Here is a 21754-nt window from a genome sequence, read left to right on the forward strand (position 1 = left end):
TCCTCCTTCATTGATTCCTTTCTGTCCTCCCCACCCCTCCACGCCTACACCTTTAGTCCCCTCTTGTACCTTCTCCAAAGCCCCCTTTCTTTTCCATCCCCCTCCCCTCTCCTCCACTTCCCCAATCCATACCTCCTGCCCTTTTCTCCAATCCTCCTCCTTCCCCAATCATCTCCCCTCGCCTTTTTTCCTCTCCCCCTCCTCCACACCTCACTTCCTCCCAACTTTTCCCTGCCTCCTCCTTACCCACTTTTCTTCCCCTTTCCCCAATATTTCCTTCTTGCCTCCCCTTCCCAATCTACCCCTCTCCTCCCTTCCTTCCTCCTATACCCTCTCTCTTCTTTCCACCTACCCCTCCCTTCCCTATTTTTCAATCCTCCGCCTGCTTCTACCCTCCCTCATCTTCCCTAATCCACCCCTCTCCTTTCTTTTTCCCATAGCCCTGTCCTCCACACCTCTCCTTTTCCTTCTTCACTCCCCCCTCCTTCCTTTCAACATTCCCCCCACCTCCTTTCCTCCTTCCTTCCCTTTTCCCCAATCCTCCCCCTTATCTCCTGCATACACCCATGATCAGCTGCCCAGGCTGGGGATGGAGCTGGCTGAATAGATTGCTGATGCAACATTTTGTCAGGATCCAGCACACCCCGTCAGAAGGCCTGACAATGGTTGCTATAAAAAAAAAAAAAGTAAACGGCCTGTAGGTTCCATCAGGAATGTCTTCCCCTCCTATTATTGTGTACACTTCTCCCACCTCCTAGATTGTAAGCTCTTCTGGGCAGGGTCTTCTCAACTTGTGTCACTCTTTGTATCTGTCTGTCATTTGCAACCCTATTTAATGTACGCCTCTGTGCAATATGTTGGTGCTATATAAATCCTGTTTATTAATATTAATAATAATAAGAATAATAAGAAGAAGAACTAGGTTGTATTTTCATCAGTTTTTAGGTACTTACTGTTCATCCCTCTATTACTCCTTACTTTCCCCTTTTTATCTCCTAATAACTTCTTCCATACCTTCTTACCTTAGGGGTGTACACCTATGTGGTCATTTATTTGTGTTTTCATTGGAATTCATAGGAATGATTTTGCAGACACTGGTAATCTGTACCAATACAACTGAATTCAGTGACTAAATGTTAGATGTCAATAATGAAACTTAAAAACTGATTGATGAGGAAAAAAATCACATTTTAATTTAAAGAGGATACAATCTGAAATCAAAAAACATTGTAAACTAATATAAATATTACAAAGTAATAAAACTAGCAGCATCTATTATAAGAATGGTTTGTGCCTATTCTTATATTATTCTTTTAGGTTTGTTGGGCAGCAGAACTGTTCATCACCGGATTTAGGCCTGTGATTTACCCATAATAGTGTAACCTGAAATGATCCAAATGCTGGAATTGATTTCTAACCCTTATTATATAATATTGTCTCTGGCTCATATTAAAAAGGAAACACAAATATAAGCAGATAATCTAATAAATGCTAAATATTCTATACCAGACCTGAAAAATAATATAATAATAATTTCTGCAGCAACTCTCCATAATTTTTTGTCACGACCAATGCCTAGCTGCTTCTAGCTAGTTGTTAGTCCATCTCTATGACAGGCAGCCATACCCACCAATAGGAGTGCAGAGCGGTTAGGAAGGGTTCGGCAAGCTTTGGCACTGTTAGGTCTTAAAGCTTCATTTTTAAAGCATCTGAGCAGTCAGGCCAACAACCAAATGTGAAATCCCTATTATATGTAATGGGAAAATTCATGCTGGGGTTTAAGGGGGTCATGATTGGTTATTTCTGACTTTTGACTTATGTTGACTTATGTTCACGTTACAATGGGAATGCACATTAAACATGTATATCTTTTTTTACATGTTAGGAGCACACTTTTCAAACTTTTTTATTCTCTTCTAGGAGAACTATTAGTACCGTGATGTCCCAGAATCCTTTCTGGTAAATAGCAAATGAGGGATATGCAGCTGTCCAGATGACAACAACAAAATATCAAAATATCTGCATCTCCACCAGCAAAGAACAATGAATTCCTTCCTAGCTAAGTACATCCAGGTTTTTTTTACTCACACACTGGGCCTGATTTATTACAGCTCTCTAAGGCTGGAGAGGATACACTTTCATCAATGAAGCTGGGTGATCCTGTAAACCTGGAATCGATATGGTCCAGGATTGAAAACATTTGCTAACAATTATCAAATTACTTAATAAATCCATTCCAGGTTTGCTGGATCACCCAGGTTCACTGATAAAGGAGTATCCTCTCCAGCCTTGGAGAGCTTTAATAAATCAGGCTTATTGTCTTTAATTTCCATTAATGTTTCCCTCTTTACTGATGAATATCTTCATTTCTGAAGAATTTGACAGCACAAATGCAATATAAATGTGTATACCAAAGTATGTTAATTGTACACATTCCTATTTTTCCTAAACAAATTGGTGAAGAATGGGCTAAATACTGAAACTTGACAGATTCTGGCAGGATGGGTGGGTTTAGTAGGCTGCTGAGACCAGGTGCCTGCACCTCACTTCTTCAGCAGCAGAAAAGTAACAACATTGGAATTAGGTGTGTAGTTTTGTTTCACTTTCCATGCCATCACAATAAAAAATTACAGAACCAATGATACTAAAAAAGTTACTTTTGTTCATGTTTTGCATCCTTTGGCTCCAATAACTCATGGGTACATCTGTAATGATGGCTTGTGTATTTCTCTAGATATATTATGAGACTTGAATTGAATTGTTAGTTTTGCATATATTAATACATTTCAATATCCTATTTCCATGTAGGAATCTTATCTTTGAGGTCAGTTGATTTGATTGCTGAAGGTCTGTGAGCCCCACACAAATGTGTATTTTCGGTTTCCATCAATTTTTTTCATTAAACATGTACAATTTGTCCCATGCAGCTATTTGTACTGAGCAGATGACAAGACTCCCTGTCTTTATTGTATTCTGTGATCGGCTGAAAAACTACTAATTGTTTTTAAATCTGCAAACATAAAACTGTTGTCTAAGTTTGACCTGAATCTGTTTTCAGGAAAATAAAAATTTGCAATTACCCATTCTTTACTTTTTCTTAACAGTGTAGTTAAAACCAAATGGTAATGTTTATTGATTTAAAGTGCACCTTAAAAGTATATAACTAGTTACAAATGACAGATTTCATGAATCCAATATGGCATCTACGTTGTATTTATATTGAGCTCCACTGGCACCAGCTTTCGTCTGCTTCTACCCCAGGAGCAAAGCGAATGGCACATGAATGTCCTGAAATAGAAAGAGCCAGTTGTTTTACCATCACAGTACACATTGTATACTAACATATAAATATATCAATATATCCATATAAATCACATATGCATACATAGACATTGGTAGCGGTCATTTTTAAGGGGAACAAGTTAAAAAAAAAAATAGAAAAACAAATGAAATGGTATTTATTGACACATATATTTTAATGGTCAAGATATTTTATCACTTATTGTTAAACATTGAATACTCACTCCTTCGTCTGCTCAATCTACAATTCTCTCCAATTATGAAATATAACCTTCAGCTAAAGTTGGTGCAAAATCTCATACTTTTGGGAACATCAGATTCTTTATTCCCCTAGCATGCTGTGTTTCCTATTCTCAATACAGAATATGGGGCTTGGTGGATCAAACAACTGAGTGTAAAAAATATATGGGTATAATCCTAAATAATCTAAATGTTTTGCTATTGAAGGTTGGAATTGACGTACAGCCACCAGGAGAGTATTAATTGGAAGTGTGTACGTAGCTTTATTGTTCTTCAAATACAATGCTTACATTGTATTTGAAGAACAATAAAGCTACGTACACACTTCCAATTATTATCGTTGGTAAACGAACGACGAACGATCCTGCACGATATCTGCAAACGATCGTATAGCACCGATCCTGTACATACAGATAACGACACGATCGTTCGCAGATATTGTACACACGATAGATGCGATCGTTTGAACGATACAGGAAGTGACGTGCACCACAGGAAGTGAGCGAACGTTCGTTCACCGCGCATGCTCAGACCATGGACGATCAATGAACGACCGTACACACGATAGATGGTCAACGATCGTCGTCCAATCCGATCAGCCGGTCCGGTCGTTCATTTCCAACGACTATCCTCATTCGTCGGTGTCGTTGGTTACTTTTTTTACGAACGATTTTTGCCCAATCGATCGTTCGTCGTTCATTTCCAACGATAAAAATTGGAAGTGTGTACGCAGCTTAAATGTTTACCTAGCACATTATTCACACTTCATCTTTGGATAGACTTACTGAGGGTAGTGACCTTGCTGAGTGTTGTAAAAGTTAGTGGACTATGACTTTGATTACATAAAAGTGATTCATTATTCTGCAGAGGTATGCAGGTCAATGACAATTTTTCACACCGTTGCGAATGAAAGTGCGAATGAAAAACAACTAGAAATATTTTGTGAACCATAAATTTATTCAGTAGTAAATTAATCTAAGATCCTGTGCTGTGTTACCTGCAGCAATCTCTGAAATATTATTAGCCAGCATATTACACAGCGCTGTACATTAAATAGGGGTTGCAAATGACAGACAGACACAGAAAGTGACACAGGACGAGACAACCCTGCCCTGGGACCTTTACAATCCAGGAGGTGGCGGAAGTCTCACACAAGTGGAGGAAAGATATGTAGTGGTGGGAAGTAGTGGGAGTTTAGGAGACAGAAGACGACGGGTAGGCAAGTTTGAAAAGATGGGTTTTGAGTGCATTTTTAAACAAGCAGAAAGTAGAAGCAAGTGGAATAGGACGAGGAAGACCGTTCCAGATAGTTGGGGCAGATCTAGAAAAGTCTTGGAGCCCTGCATGTGTTGAGGTTATGAGTGAGGAAGTCAGTGGTAGGTCATTGGAGGAGTGAAGAGAGCGGCTAGAGGAGTATTTTTTTACTAGGTCAGAGAGGTAAGTGGGACAAGAACTGTGGAGAGATTTGAAGGCAAAGCACAGGAGCTTGAATTTGAACTACAAAGAGATGCAGCGGAAGAGGAGCGGTGGGAAGGATGGATAAGTCCGGCTGCAGCATTTATAATAGATTGTAGAGGAGAGAGTCGGGTTAGTGGAATACCAGAGAGGAGGATGTTACAGTAGTTCAGACGGGATGTAAAAGCGTGTACAAGGAGTTTGGTGGTCTCTGGGTACAGGTAGGGGCGGATTTTGGAGATGTTGCGATGCCAAGACAACGTGCCTGAGGGGAAGATTATGAGTTCGGTTTTATCCAGGTTGAGTTTTGGAAATCTGTAAGCTATCAATGACGAGATGGCTGATGGCAGCATGAAACACTTTTGGTTTTGGGATCTTTAGCCATCTTGGTTGGGTAGGCCTGAGTGATGTAACTTCCTCACATTTGCATTGGAGTTCCCACTTATTACTGGCAGCCAGCTATGCCAGGATCACAGGATGCACAGATTAGCGTACATTATAGGGGAGATTGCAAACAGGCAGGGAAGTTTATTTTATTGCAGAAGGGACATTGGATATCTGCTTGTAGGTTTTGTTCCACTTTCCCACCCACTCACTACTCAGCAATGACATTACTGTTAGCCTCATCCCCTGCCCTCAGACATCTGTTTTATTATAGTTAAAAATGTGCACGCTTGTGAAGGGGTTATTCGGATTTGTATTTTTTTTTTTTTTACAAAGATTTCTGAACATGTTGAGAAATCATTGCATGCTATATTGAGCAATTTTGGCACAAATGATTGTTATCCCTTAGGGACTAACCCCTACAAAGCAAAGCTCTGAGCCAATGTATCATTGAAAATAATAGGACAAGTATGACCTATCATATTTTCTCCTTCATTGCAGGCATAATAATAAAAAGAAGATCACAAAAACATTTTTTATATAATAATGACATATAAGGTGGCCCTTTGGTCTGTAGTCATGAGTACATATTCATGTTACTATTTGTCCCTCAGAAGCTGACAATCTAATTTCTCTACCATAGTCATAGTTCTCAACCATTGGCAATTCTTTGTGTGCGTTGTTAATTGACATTGACAAAGAATTGCCAATGGTTGAGAATTATGACTATGGTAGAAAAAAATAGATTGTCAGCTTCTGAGGGACAAATAGTAACATGAATATGTACTCATGACTATAGACTAAAGCGCTGCCTAATATGTCATTATTATATAAAAATACATACAAAATAAATAAAAATACATCCACTTACCTATTTGCCAGTTCCATGGATACTTCTTCTAGTGACCGTCCCTTTGTATTAGGGACAAACATTATAACAAATACAAGAGATATTACGCTCATTACAGCATAACTGAAGATCATCCATGGCAAGCCAATAGTTTCTGTTCATGTGAAAAAGATAGAAAGACATATTTACCAGGTTTTGAACCTACCTATGTATTAAGGTTAACATGCACTTCAAATATTAGACACTTGGCTTACATTATTTACCTAATTAGTATATCATAATATATAGTATATATTATATAGACATCTGACCCCTTCTATGTACTTAACATTTCAAGTGTGGTCATACACAATGCTTAAATGCTATATATATATATATATATATATATATATATATATATATTGCCTTCTTGTTTTCCATAAATAGGCACATAAAAGTTTAGGTTTGCTATCAAATATTTTCATGTGTTACACATTAAGCGAATGTCATTTTACACCTACAGATACCTTATGTGAACTATTGGACTGCCCACTTTAATCAGTTTTTTTCTGTTTTCGTCATATACAATCTGCTGCTTGTGGAGCTAGGTGTGTTACTTAGGGCCTTGGAATCTTACAGGCTGCATTATATCAAATCGAAATCAAATATTAAAAATGTTTAGAAGATGTGGAAGTTTGGGTGTGAGTGAGTTTTGAATTATTACTGACATGTAAACTGTAACATGACTTTTAATAATCTGTTGCTTGACTGCACATTATCAACACAAAAATCAGTGTTTCACAACACACCAATTTTAATGTTACATAAAATTAGTAAATTCATATTTAATAGTAAAGGTAATATATAATTAGACTACAACATTATGGACTTTTCTACAGGATGAATTGGTTAATGAAGAATTCTATCAAAATATATTGCAGATTGTGTTTAGCTACATTTTTTTCATTTCATCCAAAAGCAGACCTGTAGTGTAAACATTTGTGCAATATTTCATCATTTTTTTTTAAACCTGTTATTTGTTTAGTAAAAAAATATACAAACATGTATTTTAGTGCACACAAACACATTATAGTATTCATAATATTTTAAAAAAAAAGTAAATATACACTAATTATGTTTAACCTTAAAATTGAAATGAAAAAAACACAATTTCCAAAGGTGACACTCCAAAAACGTCTACAGCTTATCAATTTGGTATTAACCCCAAATAACAGTCCTAAAATTATTAATTTTAATCCAGCATGCACAGCAATACCCAACATATTCTGTCCTGTTGTCATTTATGTACACATATAATACATGGCTAGTGCTAAATTTCAGCCGGGTTCAATAAGGAGAGGGAGGATAAGTACTGACATCATCACCAATCCTCCACCAGAGGCATCCTGATGGACATTCCCTGATGAAAGGCTCCTGGGAACCATGCTATAAAATAGGCAAAGTACTTGCTGCCAGTATAAATGTAATGAACAGATGAACAGCAAACACTGGAGCTGATGGTGCAATGCCTTGGCCTAATGTTAGATTCATGTCTGAGGTGTGCAAGTGGTTAGCAAGCAATTAAAATGGCTCTTTTCTATCAACAGAAGTAAAGCAATCAGTAAGGCAACCAGTCAGATTTTATTCAGGCATGTTTGTCACTGGTTTCTCTGCTGGTATTAAATGCACCTTTTATTGTGTTTTCATATATTTTTCAGTGTTTTTGTATCAAAAAACAGAACATTAGAAAAAAAACAAATGAAATTGGAACTCTTACCAGTGAGCGTAAGGAAGGTCAAGGATATGAGAAGGTTCATGCCCCAGTTCATGCTACTAGTTATTGCAAAGGCCCGACCTTTAATACCCGCAGGAAAAATCTCACTCTGCACCAGCCAAGCCACTGAAACACAGAAAAACATACCAATTAACCAATTAGCTGAAGGAGTATACCCAAAATTGATGTTTTAGTTTTTAGTTGACGCAAGTCAGCTTAAAACCTTACAGCCTATTTAAACTCAGAATCTTCATTGTTCACATCTGTCTGCCCTTTACTAGTTGTGACTGTATGGTGTCATCTATTTATTGTACCTTGGTAAACCTTTAGAGCAGTGTTTCTCATCCTTTTTAACATGGGGGAACCCTTGAAATAACTTTCAGGTCTTCAGGGAACCTCTCCCACTCACCGAACATTATTGTGGTGTAAATTGGAAGAATGCTCACAGAATGCTTACAGTGCTGGCCATTGAAAAGAATTAGATCCTAACAGATAGCCAAAAAGATCATTGCTATCTGTTAAACTGAGCGGAGAGGTAAAAATTGCTCATTGTTCAAGGGCCTTCTAGCAACATCAGGAGAAACCATAGGGTTCCACAGAACCCTGGTTGAGAAACACTGGCTAAGAGCATTTATTGTAGGTTAGATTTAGGGGTCTAGAGAAATACAAGGTGTATGAGCACACTTAACCTAAACATTTATTGCCATGTTAGATGAGAAAAGCCATCAAATGTTGTAGAATTTGCCTTTTAAATAAGCCTATTTCATTTTAAAGGGAACTGCTGTCTTTTAATTTTGCAGAGAATCTGATTTATTGTTGCAGCTCAAATCCAAATAGTTGTTACTGCATATGATAATAATACTTTTAGTATTGTTTTACCTAGTATTAAAGTTAGACTGCATTTTGTTTTTTTTATCAGAATCAACAGGATCTCCTGATTAGGGTTAGATAGGTGTGTTAGGTCATTACTAAAATAATGTATAAATAGTCCAAGGCGAATCTGAGGCCAGACAACTATACTATGCAAACAGACTAAGGGAAAAGAGACTAGAGGTTGTGCCATGGAACACCATGAAAACCGTGGTCTTTGTCAGGCTTCCTAGAAAGTGAGTTGGAGTTGTTTGGCTGACAATTCCAGGCTGTGGCCCTCCCTGGGTAGCAAAAAGCATCAGGATCAGGATCAGCAATCATAAGTTTGCCAGGGACAACTATCTGGAGAGAGATGCAACCCAGGAGCTTACACTGAAGCAGAAGGTTGGAAAGAAGTATATGCAATTGTAAATGCAACACATGTAAAATGGAATCAAGCAAGGTCACTTAAAGGCACTGAGTGATGAGTGTGAGACATACAATAGAGATCAAATAAAGGCCTAGAAAGGTGTGCACAGCATAGTGTACAGATAAAGACAAAGTGCCGAGGAGGCAAACAGCCCATGATTAAATCTGGCCTTGTATATCTGTCAATATTTTTTAAGGAGGAACATAGGAAATTAACATTATAGTAAATACCAGGTCAGCCTTTCTCAACCTTTTTAACATGGAGAAACCCTTGAAATAATTTTCAGGTCTTGAGAAAACCTTGCCAAAATGAATGGCTTGGCCAGTGAGTCCTCCTGGCGGATCCTTGAATGACATCGGGAGATGGATGTATAATCATTGTGTGTACATAGCCTTACACTGTTGGCCGCTGGAGAGATTGGCTCAATTATAGATAGTCAAATAGATCGTTGATGTAATTGGTAGGTCACCCGAGTGACACATAGTGTTCATTTTTTAGGGAACCCCTAGCAACCTTTGAAGGAACCCTAGGGTTTTAAGTTGCATGATTCACTCAGGTCTGTAATTATATATAGGACAACAATAATTATTCTGGGTCAGGATCCACAAAAATTAGTTTATCCTTTGCCTTTATTACTACTGCAAATATAAAATAAACCACTTACTTGGTCCCAAACCTATTGAAAATGCAGCTACATAAATGAGTAGGCTGCCTAAATACAACCACTTCATGAACACTGGTACACCTTGTGCTGTAACTGCTTCTTCAGAGGGACTGGGTCCTGCCTGGAAAGTCAATTGGTCCCCTTTGGTCAAATTTCCTGAAGAATGATATGAAGATGTTTTGGTTGATGTCAATTCACTGAATTCTTTCTGGAGAGATATATTGTTTTTAACCAACATGTCTGTTTTGTAGAAATCCTCAAAGGACTGGTTTAGATCAGAGCTTGCTTTACAGATGTTATTAAAATTAATGTCAATGTTCAGGCTTATCACTCCCATTGTAACCAATGATGCTGCCATAACAGCAGACCCGATACAAAGGAAAGTCTTACTTCCAATTCTGTCTACAAAAAATGTTGCTGGAATTGTACTGACCACTTTGACAACACCAATTCCTGTTGAGGCTAGGCTAGCTGCTTCATTGCTCTGGTAGCCAACTGATTTTAGTACAGTTGAAGCATAAAAAAGGATGTTAGGTTGCCCTGTAATTTGAACAAAGAAGCTAAGGGCTACACCTATTAACAGGCGGGCTCTCATGTTGTCCCTTGAGCAAAATAAGTCCCAAAAACTGTACTGGTATTCTGCTTTTATGGAGGATCTAATAGCTGTAAGCTCTTCTTTGGTCTCTGAGGTTCCTCGTAGTTTCTGAAGAACTTTGCCAGCAGCCTCATCATCACCCTTCATTATTAAAAATCGAGGACTTGGAGGGAGAAAATACATAGCAAATGCCTGTAGTCCAGCCAGAGGGATTATGAGTCCAAACATGTATTGCCAACCACTACTAACAGCTGCAAAGAGATAATTAGAAATGTAGGCCAACAGTATGCCAACTACAATCATTAGTTCATTGAGAGACACCAGCATGCCTCTTCTATGGTGGGGTGCAATCTCTGCAATATAAACACAGGTAGCAATGGCAGATAAAGATATGGAAATGCCAATCAGAATACGTCCTGCAATAAGGCTTTCATAGGATACAATGGTGATCAAGAGCAAGTTGGCAAGTCCAAGTAAACAAGATGTAACCATGATTGCAATTCTTCGTCCATAGTAGTCTATAAGGAATCCTCCAACCAGTGAGGCTAAAAGTGCTCCAATCAACAGTGCACTCACTACTAGTTCTTGCTGTTGACAGTTAAGATGCAGAAGGCTGTGAAGCTGAAGAAGGGCCCCAGAGATAATACCAAGCTCATAGCCCACAAGCAGTCCACTTATAGCAGCTATAACCGAGGAGAGGACAATAAAAATTCCACATCCTAAAAAAAAAAAGAAAACAAACATCAATCTTAAACACTTTCAGTATATACAGCATGTTTTAAAAACACAGGGCTGTGACAGTGAATCCTTATCTACTTTAGCATGCATCAATAAAATATATATTATATGAAATGTGAAATGTAATGTTGTCTTCCTGCACTTCATTGCGACACTTAAAAGGGGAAAACATTATATTTTCTTGTGTCACAATCATATCAACTGCTTCTCTGCATAGAGAGTCTACATGTACTATATGTGAATCTGATAAGCCTAAGCATATGTCTAGCCAAAACTTTTAGAGAAAGCAAGGTTTAGAAATCATGTAATGACTTTTTCTGTTAGGTTTGGTTACATATATTTGATTTTTATTATTGGGCCACTTAGGTGAACCAGAAACCCTTTAAGCACATTTTCTATGCAAACACTAACTTCCCCTTAAAGTGACCCTGTCAGGTTAACAACAGGACTAAAGCTCTAACCTGTAAAGGAATCAGCATTACCGGTATACACCAATCTGATTCCACATTTTTATTAGCAAGTCTCCTGCTGGCTATGGTGGTTCCTTCCACCAACTCCTATGTCATTATTGTGTCCTAGAATAACCGCAGCAGCCAGCAGGGAGGACCAGCAACATAAAATATTAAATATTAGCTACATATTGTTATCATTAGCTTTTGTATGACAAGAAGCAGCCTCAAAATTGTCTGTTTTGGGGATTTCACTCTCTTCCAATAAAACCAGGGAAGTGGAAACTATGATTACTACTAAATTATGATTTTCCTAATTTTGAAACTATTTTGTAATACACTTGTACTAGCACTCTGCAGGTTTTAATATGACTAGTAAAAAGTAAAAAGCTATCCATAAAATTCATTTCATTTTTTGTTGGTAGATTTAGAGCTAAGTAAACGTTAACCCCTCTAATTCGTAGTAGGATGTTACACATTACACAAGTATCCCCAACATGGATCACGCAGAAATAGTTTTTTTCATATAAATATTATGGTCAATATCTACAAGAAATGGCCCTCAGTATGAAATATTATTGCTAATGTTTCTCTGTCAGTCTAAACAAGGGTAGCATGAGTAGATTTGAAGGAAATAAAAACAATGAATGCATGAAACCGTTATGTACTTACTAGCTGACTTGAAGCCAATAACCCATATTGGACTATGCCAGCTGGCAGGTTTGTTCATACTTTCCATGACAAGTAATGAATATTTAGTAAGAAATTGCGTCAATGTACAAAGTGCACATCTAAAAAAAACACCTTAAGCTGCTATTTTAAAGCATAGCTTAAGATCTTTCTTAATATACATATAGAGGGTTGATTCTTTAATATATTGAAAGATCATTAGTTGCATGTAGTTTATGTCTGTACATGTTTTCTTATTTTTATTTTTATATTTAAAGCGGTAATAACTTTTTTGACAGGTTTAAGGTTTTCAGTGTACTGTGGACGGACTGTTAAAAAATCTAGTGGCAGATCCACCATACTATTGTGGTTCTTTGCTGTACCCGTACTAACATGTTATTTTGAAAGGATTGTGTTAAGGCAGTTCTTTCATTTGCAATGAGCTAAAAATATATTACAATGTGGCTTTATCATATCAGCATGATTTTTTTTAATACAGTGCATGGATGGTTTTGTAGAAATGCTTAAATCTACCAAGAGTGTTTTCCATTATTATGTTTGTGCTATTGAAGTCCATCTTCCTTCTTTGCCTTTCTGTTTCTTTTAAAAAAAATAAATTTCAAACAATAAATAGCCTTCTCCATACTCTGCTAATTTATTTTTTACCCTCCAATGTCCTTCAGCACCGATCCTCTTCCAGTTTAAATGACGCCCAGCACAGTTAAGCCCAATTCTTATGAGTCCACAGAATAATGAGCCCTTTTTAAGCTCTTGTTAACCCTGCCTTCAAACCACAGTAGAAAATGTTTCAAATAGAAAAACAAAATTCAAAACTGAGTATGGTGACAAAGCCATAATAAACCCATAACCAGAGGTCTAGATAGCATTATATTGCCCTTTTGCACATTTGTAGCACACTTACATGAGTTAAAGCCTCATTAAAATGTATGGATACAAAATGGGCTTGCTTTAATAAAGCTTTCAAAACTTGAGAAGATTGGTGAACCTGAGTGATCCATAAAACTTTAATTGGACTTGGTCAAGGAAAAACATTTGCCAAATAATAGGAAATGGTTTAATGAAATCTATCCCAGGTTTGCTGGATCACTTAAGTTCTCCCATGATAGTCTATAACAGGGTTGTCCAAACTTTTTGCAAGGAGGGCCAGATTTGGTGAGGTGAAAATGTGTGGGGTCGACCATTCAGCCTGACACTGTTTGAACCATTAACATTAAATGCAAATGAACTATTTAATATAAAACAGTATATGGTATGCAGTACCTGATTACAGGAATTCATAATTAAATATATATAATATATTACAGCAATCATCCAAAACAATAAAATCACAAACAGGTGGAGTGAATAACATTGATTATCCTATTACAGGGGCACCTGTCAAGAGGTGGAGTATATTAATTGGCACGTTAACAGGAAGGTCATAAAGATAATGGGCCTGATTTATTAAAGCTCTCCAAGGCTGGAGAGGATACACTTTCATCAGTGAAGCTGGGTGATCCAGCAACATGGAATAGATTTCTTAAAAATCATTTGCTATTTGTTAGCAAATGTTTTGAAAACCTGGACCAGCTTTACTGATGAAAATGTATTCTCTCCAGCCTTGGAGAGCTTTAATAAATCAGGTCCAATGTGTTTGAAGCAGGGAAAGGCCAAAGATCTGAGTGCTATTGACAGATTGTGATGGTTAGACAACTAGGCCAGAGCATGGCTGCTGTATGCATTGCAATAGTTAGTAACTACCAAAGGTGGAAGTAAGGGAAGCTGTGAAATTACCAACAGGGTTGCGGGGTGCCCAAGGCATTTTGATTTGTGTGGAGGAGGAGGGGAATTGCCCATATGCTAGTGTTCCACAAATGAACTACTTTAGCACAACTTGCAGAAAAACATATACCTGTCAAGACAACTTATCTGTAGCCAGCCGCAGCCCAGTCAAGATGCCCATATCATACCATGCAATGAACACAAGTGTCAGAACAGTGGGATAGGAGGAGGAGTAGTGTGTGTGTGTAATTCCCTATGTTTGTAGAACTTTCTTTGTATCAGAGTGGGCGTGGTCTGTGTGGGTCCCACACAGCACACGCCTACTACAAACGTAGGGGAGTCCCTGTGCACTCACATGGGCTGCATATTATTCATTTGATGACAGAGGCTGCGGGCCAGTGAAAACCCAAACGGGGGCCGGACTTTAGTCATGCCTGGTCAATACAATGCAGTCTTGGTGAGCTTCAATAAATCAGGCCCAATGTGCAGTGCGTGTTTCTGTATGAACCCGTCACATGGTGACAAATCTTTGTAAAGCATGTAAAACCACGCATGAGAATGCACAATGAGTGTTTTCCAAAAATGAAAAATAATGGTCACATAAAGGGGGCATGAGAATTTGTTTAGACAATTTCTAGTCTATGATGTTTGCACTTTTATGTTTACTTCCATTTGTGTGTTTTACTATTCATTTTTCACACACTGACAATTATCACAGTACATTTTATTCTCTGTTATCTAACTTTAATAATTCCTGGGAAAACTCAACCACATTGCTCTAAGGAATGATATGACATAATAGTAAGGCCAACCTTGAATATTAGAAGGGAACTCAGAAATGAAAAGTAAGGGCAGTCATATGAACCACAAGAATAGAGATGTCTTACTTTTTAATAAATTTGCATGAAAACCTACTGGATTGTACAAATATGCTTGTAGATTCCAGACAGGCTTCTCTTGGTTTTCACGTTCTTTATTATTATTTCTTATCAACTTTACATATATTTGTTCCAAACACTCATGCAAGTAATGTGAAAAAGATCACCAAACCTACAAGCCAATGCTTTGTTTACATATAAATAAATTATATGTACATCCTAACACCCCCGCCAATTATATTATCAACAGATTCTGGAATTAGTGAACTAAGATGGATTCAGAGTGGTCATTTTATATCAGATAACCCCACAAAGTTGAGGAGAAGAAATGTATAGAAGAAATGTAGCCATTATCACAAATAAAAAATATGGTAACAACTTAAAGAATTGAGAGATTTCTGTTTGATCAAATTATGACATATGTGTACATATCTTTAGTGAGCTTTTCTTATGGCAAGTCAATAAAATTGAACACTGACTGGTTTATGGCTCACATAAGACAGAACCATAATTTCACAGGCAATGTAAATATATAAATAACACATTTATTATGGTCTTTGAAGACAATGTTTACCTGACAAACTTTGTTATGTTTCAAATTAAAGACACCATGAGATAGTGAGCAAAGCAAACACCTAATGTTTACTTAGCCTGCAAGATTTGATGGTCTTTAAACTGGGTATTAGACTATATGCTATTCTGAGGTTGAGGATTAGATATAGGAGCTACTTGTGAGAATAGGGAATTGTATGTATCTTCTACATAAATTCCAAACCCCCACAGGGATTTCACCCTTCTCTTGAAGGGAGTTTCATTTAGAAACCTTCCGATATCTACTGATCAAAATTTTTGTCCTGAGCCTACACATGTCCCCTTCTTACCCGAGATGTGATGACATGGTTTGAGCCTCTTTGGTTTTTGGTTTCTCTCTTCATACCTCTAAATTCCACAATTCACCACCTTACACATGACAATAGGGTACAGATCCAGGGCCTGACACCAAGGCCTTCACTAATGTTTGGGCACAGGAAGCTCGGTGGTATCTGGTTCCAAATAAGCTGCATAAGTGTTACTGTTGCTTTCTCCTTTGCTTTAAAGCCCCCCCCCCCCCCATCCTGGAATTTTCCTCCACATATGATGGTAATGCCCAGTGGTTTCTGCATTTTGGACCAAAATTTATCCCATATCTTCTTCCCTATTTTCTCTTCTGGTTACATGTCCTTTCAGTCATTGTATTACTGCTTTTACCATTCCTAGGGAGATGCTGGGAGCCTAAAGTTTCTTTTCTTCCCTGTTGGCTTGGCCTAAAAAGCTCTGATGTGATACTTGTCCTGCAAAAGTGGCCCTCTTCCCTCAATCTGAGGCTCTTACCTCTTACCTTACCAAAGGGAAACGCGGGACTTTAGAAGAGGGGGTGGGGGGGTGGTGTTCCTAAACTGATATGTTTGTGAACGTAGCCAAAAAATGAGTATGGTTAACAAACTGGTTGTTGCTTCATGGTGTACAGCTTTAGACTTAGAAAATTTCTTTTTGGGTACTTTGGGTACAATAAAAGATTTCAGAAATAAAATGAACCTTGTTGTTGGTGTAAGTGCGAGTAAAAATAACCCTAGTATGTGCCAGGGCCAGCAATACCCACCAGAAAGTGTTAGGTCCAACAATGTTATTCCCCTGTAAGTAGCAGGAGCAATGGTGATAATCAACAGTGTCAAGGACAGCACTGACAATAACCGGAATTAACCCTTAGGACCCCACAATCTCTCTGATGTCTAGTGGTGTCCACTCTCTCTGCACAAAAGAATCCTCTCTACCCCTTATACATCTGCAATGTGGTCTCTGTGCAAAGATTGCAGTGCCACTCACTCTGTTGTTAAAGCACCTTTTCCCACGTTTTTTTTTTTTTTAATGTTATTGTCATTTGTCCCCTTAGGACTATGTAAATCATTATGAACTCAGGAAACATTTTAGAAGCAGTCATAAAACATGGGTGTATCACCAAATCAGCACTTGTCTCTTGATAATTAGTGTCCTTGAGAACTTAGTTTTGTTTGCTTTATTATCCCTTGTAATGCTCTAAGCATGAATCTTTATTTGAAAAGCCAAAAGGTGTATACATTTTATAAGGGGTGACTTTTGAATTATACATTACCAGAAACATTTTCTGGCCTACTTTAAAGTGTACCTCCATACCCAATCTATACTTAAAGTTAATTAGACTTTTTCAGACAGAATTTATTGTTTATTGAAGACCACACTGATCAGTCTAGTTGTAAAAAAAAGTTAACTTCAGCATTCCCCTATTGTACATTGTTATAGGTGACCTTGGGGTTGCATTCATTCAATTGTATCAAAAGCCATAATTATACTTGTTATAATACATGTTTCCTAAACAATTATGATCAACAGGAATGTGGGAAACCATTCATTAGCTTCAATAATTAATCTTCTTTATCTGTTCTGGGACAGCTCTCAGGCAATACAATCACAAAACAGACACACATGCGTTGCGCTCTAGGCATGTAGGTAATATATGACAATCCTAAAAACTACTAGAGATACCACAGTATGACCATATATCAAACGATGCATACTTTGGAGGTAATGGTTTACATACTCCATTTACAATTCCTTTGGGGCAGTACACCACCATTGTTATTGACCTTTTTACCAAAGATGGGGGGGGGGTCCTTTAAAAACTGTTGTTCCAGTTCCTAATAGCATCCTATTATGTCCAGTGCTCAAAATGTGGGGTGACCCTCCACAGCAGTGTTTCTCAATCAGGGTTCCTGCAAGGGTTGATAGGGGTTCCTTGAGCAATGAGTAATTTGGACATTTCAGAAAAGTTTAACTGACACCATTGATGTTTTTGGCTATCTGTATAGGTGACACTCTTCCCACTGGCCAGTTAAGCTGTGGATATAGTAAGTATTATATGTAGTAAAAAAAAAATTCAATTGTGCATTTATTTGAAAATAATGAAATCATAGTTTAGATGCAGCTATGTACCCTAAATAGTACTTAGCATCAGTTTTATGTATATGCTTGTACAATGAAATTCTGACACACTGAAGGCTTTAGGTCTGTAGCAAAAGGGACCAAACAGAATCTGCTGCAAAATGATGTAATGACAGTAAACACACTGACAGGAGGAGAGAGTAGTCTGCGAAAGAGGATAAGCTTATTAGTCAGCAGTTACTTCTTCACTGTCCAATCAAGCCAGTAACGGAATGGTCAGTATTGCTTGAATGCTGACCGGATCATTCAGATCACCAACCTGGTCATGCTATCTGGCAGTGTTGCAAAGCTTTCAGGTACAACAAACCCTGTATGTGTTTTCAGCTTCATATTTATTTGTCCCCCTGGAGTTTAGCTTTACAATTTGTTCTGTTCGAGTTTTTAGAATTAATTTTTCTGTGCTCTCTCTGTGGGCCTGATTTATGAAAGCTCTCTAAGGTCGGAGAAGTTACACTTTCATCAGTGAATCTGGGTGATCCAGCAAACCTGAGAATGGATCTGGTCCAGGATTTTAAACATTGTCTAGCAAATAGCAAATTATTTTGAATAAATCTGTTCCAGGTTTGGTGGATCACCCAGCTTCATTGATGAAAGTATATCCTCTCCAGCCTCGGAGAGCTTTATTAAATCAGGCCCTTTGTTGGAAAATACACACATCCAAGTGTTCTATTTTACAGTTTAGCATCCTTTTAAATATATTTTTATTTTTATAAAACATGCATTTTAGAAATATTCATTACCATAGGCATGTAAAAGTACTTGTAGTGTGTGGATAGAACTTGTCTTTCAGTAAACCTGTCACAGTACACTCGTAAAACCAGCATCTTCCAGGATGTGGTAGGTTATTATTGCCATTTAACGGATACAAACACGATAAACCAGCCTTTCTTTTCCAAGACAATACATATCAACGTAACCCATAAACAAAGCAAATATTAGTCAAGCAGGGACTTTCGCAGCTAGTTCATGATTATAGGAGTAGGAATAAGAAATGTGTAAATCCCCACACGTCAGACGTCCATATACTAAAAGAAGTGTGAGTATGGGAAGTGCAATGTGATTTCCTGCATTTTATGTATTCTATAATGCTGACATAAAGTCCAGTCACAGGCTAGTATTTGTCAATGTCTGAAGGCGTATGACTATCTTTTAAAGTCTGGGGTCCTCTTAAAAAGCAATGGCTTATCAGGGAAATGATATGGTCTTGGTGTGGCTATACTGCTGATTAGGAAAGGCAAACTCATAAAGTATCACAAATATGCTTTGTGCTTTGCTGGCTTCAGCACTCTGGGAAGAGAAAAAAAATAACTTGGTATAAGTCGTGTTATTAGCTTCTTCTTCAATCACACAGTTCTCTCTGCTGTATTAACATAAGGGGTCTACACTGCTGCTTGCCTTTTATGATTGGACCACCATGTGTAGTATCACTGCAGAATAAAACAGAGATCCACTTTAATTTAAATATATATATATATATATATATATATATTGACATATCTCCTTTAATAAATAAATGTTAGAATTTCATCTGGAATATAGTAACAAGTTACAAATACATGAAACCTTAAAATGTATATGATTTCTGAGCTCCTCTCTAAATTGAATCTTATTTTACACCAAAGACAAAATATTTTTTTAAAATATTTGCATGAAATACTTTGGGCCTGATTTATTAATGTTTTCCAAGGCTGGAGATTATAGACTCTCATGGGAGAACCTGGGTGATTCAGCAAACCTGGCCCATTATATTACTACATGTACTAAATAATACAATTGTTACTAGTTTACATGGCAGAGGATTTTACGGTAATGAGTTCACAATATCTGAAAACATGTAAGAACCCAGTCTTGAAATACATCTAGTACATCTAGTATCATCAAGTCCTTCCATAACTAAACTTTTGTTAATATGAATGTATTCTTTTAATAACATATGCATGCTATAAACTTAACTTAAACTTAACTTAAACGAACTAAAAAACACATATATATAAATATCAAATATTTTCTACACTTTGTATTATTGTTACATGACAGTGTGTGTGCGGTAATTACATGTTGTCATCTGTGATTCAATGCAAATGATTGAGTTTGTTGTACATTGAAGAAACATGTCTATTTTAGATACAAATTAAGGTATTTGTTATAAATGAAATGGTGTAAAAACAGTATAATATTTCAGTTTTTTTAAACTCAAAATTCTAAAGCAGGAGTGTCAAACCCGCGGGCCAAATCTGGCACTCAAAAGAATTCTTAATATGAATTGCTATTAAAGTAGTAACGGCAGGCCAGCTGTAATTCATATTAAGCTGCTGTTCTATAGACTCGAGTACAATGCCAATACTACAATTCCTGGCATCACTCGCGTCTATAGACCAGCGGCCTCTCTGCCTATGCGTGGCTCCGCATTTTATAGACGCAAGTGATGCCGGGAATTGTAGTAGCGGCATCACTCGTGTCTATTGAGCAGCCTATGCATGGACTTTGTGGAGTTTATACTGACAGGTAAGCTTATTAATCAGGAATTATCATAGAGCTATAGCTATATTAATTGTTTTACTGTGCCAGGCAATGCAATGTGAAACTAAATGAATGCAGCAATTCATTTGGTTTCACATTGCATTCTCTGGCAAATATAAAATAATTAATCTCAATAGGAAGAAACAAGAACACATGAGAGGAGCATGCAGTAATATATAGTGGATTGATCTCATTTTTTTCCCCAGCACAGTTACAGACAATTTCCTCAGTTACAGTTATAGACAATAGTGGGCACAAATATTCTCCTTACCTAACATGTCCTCTGCTGATTTCCGTTTATCTCCGGTTGCTTATATGATTATTTCCAAGAAACACTTTTCTGTGAACAATTAGGAATCACATGGTGATACTTTTGTTTTCACCAAAAAATATCATAGAGGGCCAACATCTACTTCCTGCACTATTAAGCTGACCCAAAAATGACAAACTGTAGTTCACTATTAGGAAAGCACCTAGTAGGGATGTATAATACTGATTTCTTAAAGTGGATCTACCACTAAGAGCTGCCATTGTTGAGCTCATTGTAAAGCATGTTATTTACCTGGATGTGAAGCTGATCTTTTGGTGTCATTAGTGTCAGTCACACACCTGAAACAGGCGATATGGAGATATCAGTGTGACAAGTTGTGTGACTATTAGATGAACACCTGAGCTGTATTCACTTTCTGGGTCGGTGATACAGAAAGTAAAAAGTATTTTTGAGAACTTGGACAGATATGGCAGTTTATATAATCTGTGTGTGTAGGTCTTTTAATGGCAGAAGTTAAAGAGCAATAGGCATACAATCATATATAAGTATTGGATTTTTTATGTTGCCAGTGTGCATGAAGGTTGCTGGAGGTTTTCAGGCTATGTGCTAGAGGGCAGCAGAGCAACTGCAATGCCAGCTTCTTGCCTATGGGAAAATTACCATGATTCATTAGCATTGTGTATCATGGATGTGGGTGTTTACATTTGTAGCATAAGCTCTCTACAGCACAAGAAGGTTACCACAAATTAAGACATTATGGAGAGAGCATGAATTGTAGCCAGGTACTAAGAATATGCAGCTTTCTTCAAAGGGTAAAAGCTATTTCATGGGTACTATTTGAACACATATTTATTAGAACAACAGAAAGGAGATTTTTCTTATCCTGCACTACATTACAATGCATGGTATGTG

At 37.4% G+C, this 21754-nt stretch overlaps 1 protein-coding gene across 1 annotated transcript in view; it reads right to left on the reverse strand.

Moving 5' to 3' along the window:
• Window positions 1-1167: 1167 nt before the first annotated feature.
• Window positions 1168-21754, reverse strand: part of SLC2A12 (solute carrier family 2 member 12) — a 25437-nt gene continuing 4850 nt past the window's right edge. Inside the window, exons 2-5 of the mRNA XM_072408923.1 lie at window positions 9926-11239; window positions 7986-8108; window positions 6251-6383; window positions 1168-3288 (exon numbers count right to left, since the gene is read on the reverse strand). Of these exons, the coding sequence (XP_072265024.1) occupies window positions 3204-3288; window positions 6251-6383; window positions 7986-8108; window positions 9926-11239 (1655 nt within the window). The 3' untranslated portion in view covers window positions 1168-3203. The remainder of the gene's footprint in view (window positions 3289-6250; window positions 6384-7985; window positions 8109-9925; window positions 11240-21754) is intronic.

Source organism: Pyxicephalus adspersus, chromosome 4 (genome assembly GCF_032062135.1).
Source record: "Pyxicephalus adspersus chromosome 4, UCB_Pads_2.0, whole genome shotgun sequence".
NCBI classification, from domain to species: Eukaryota; Metazoa; Chordata; class Amphibia; order Anura; family Pyxicephalidae; genus Pyxicephalus; species Pyxicephalus adspersus.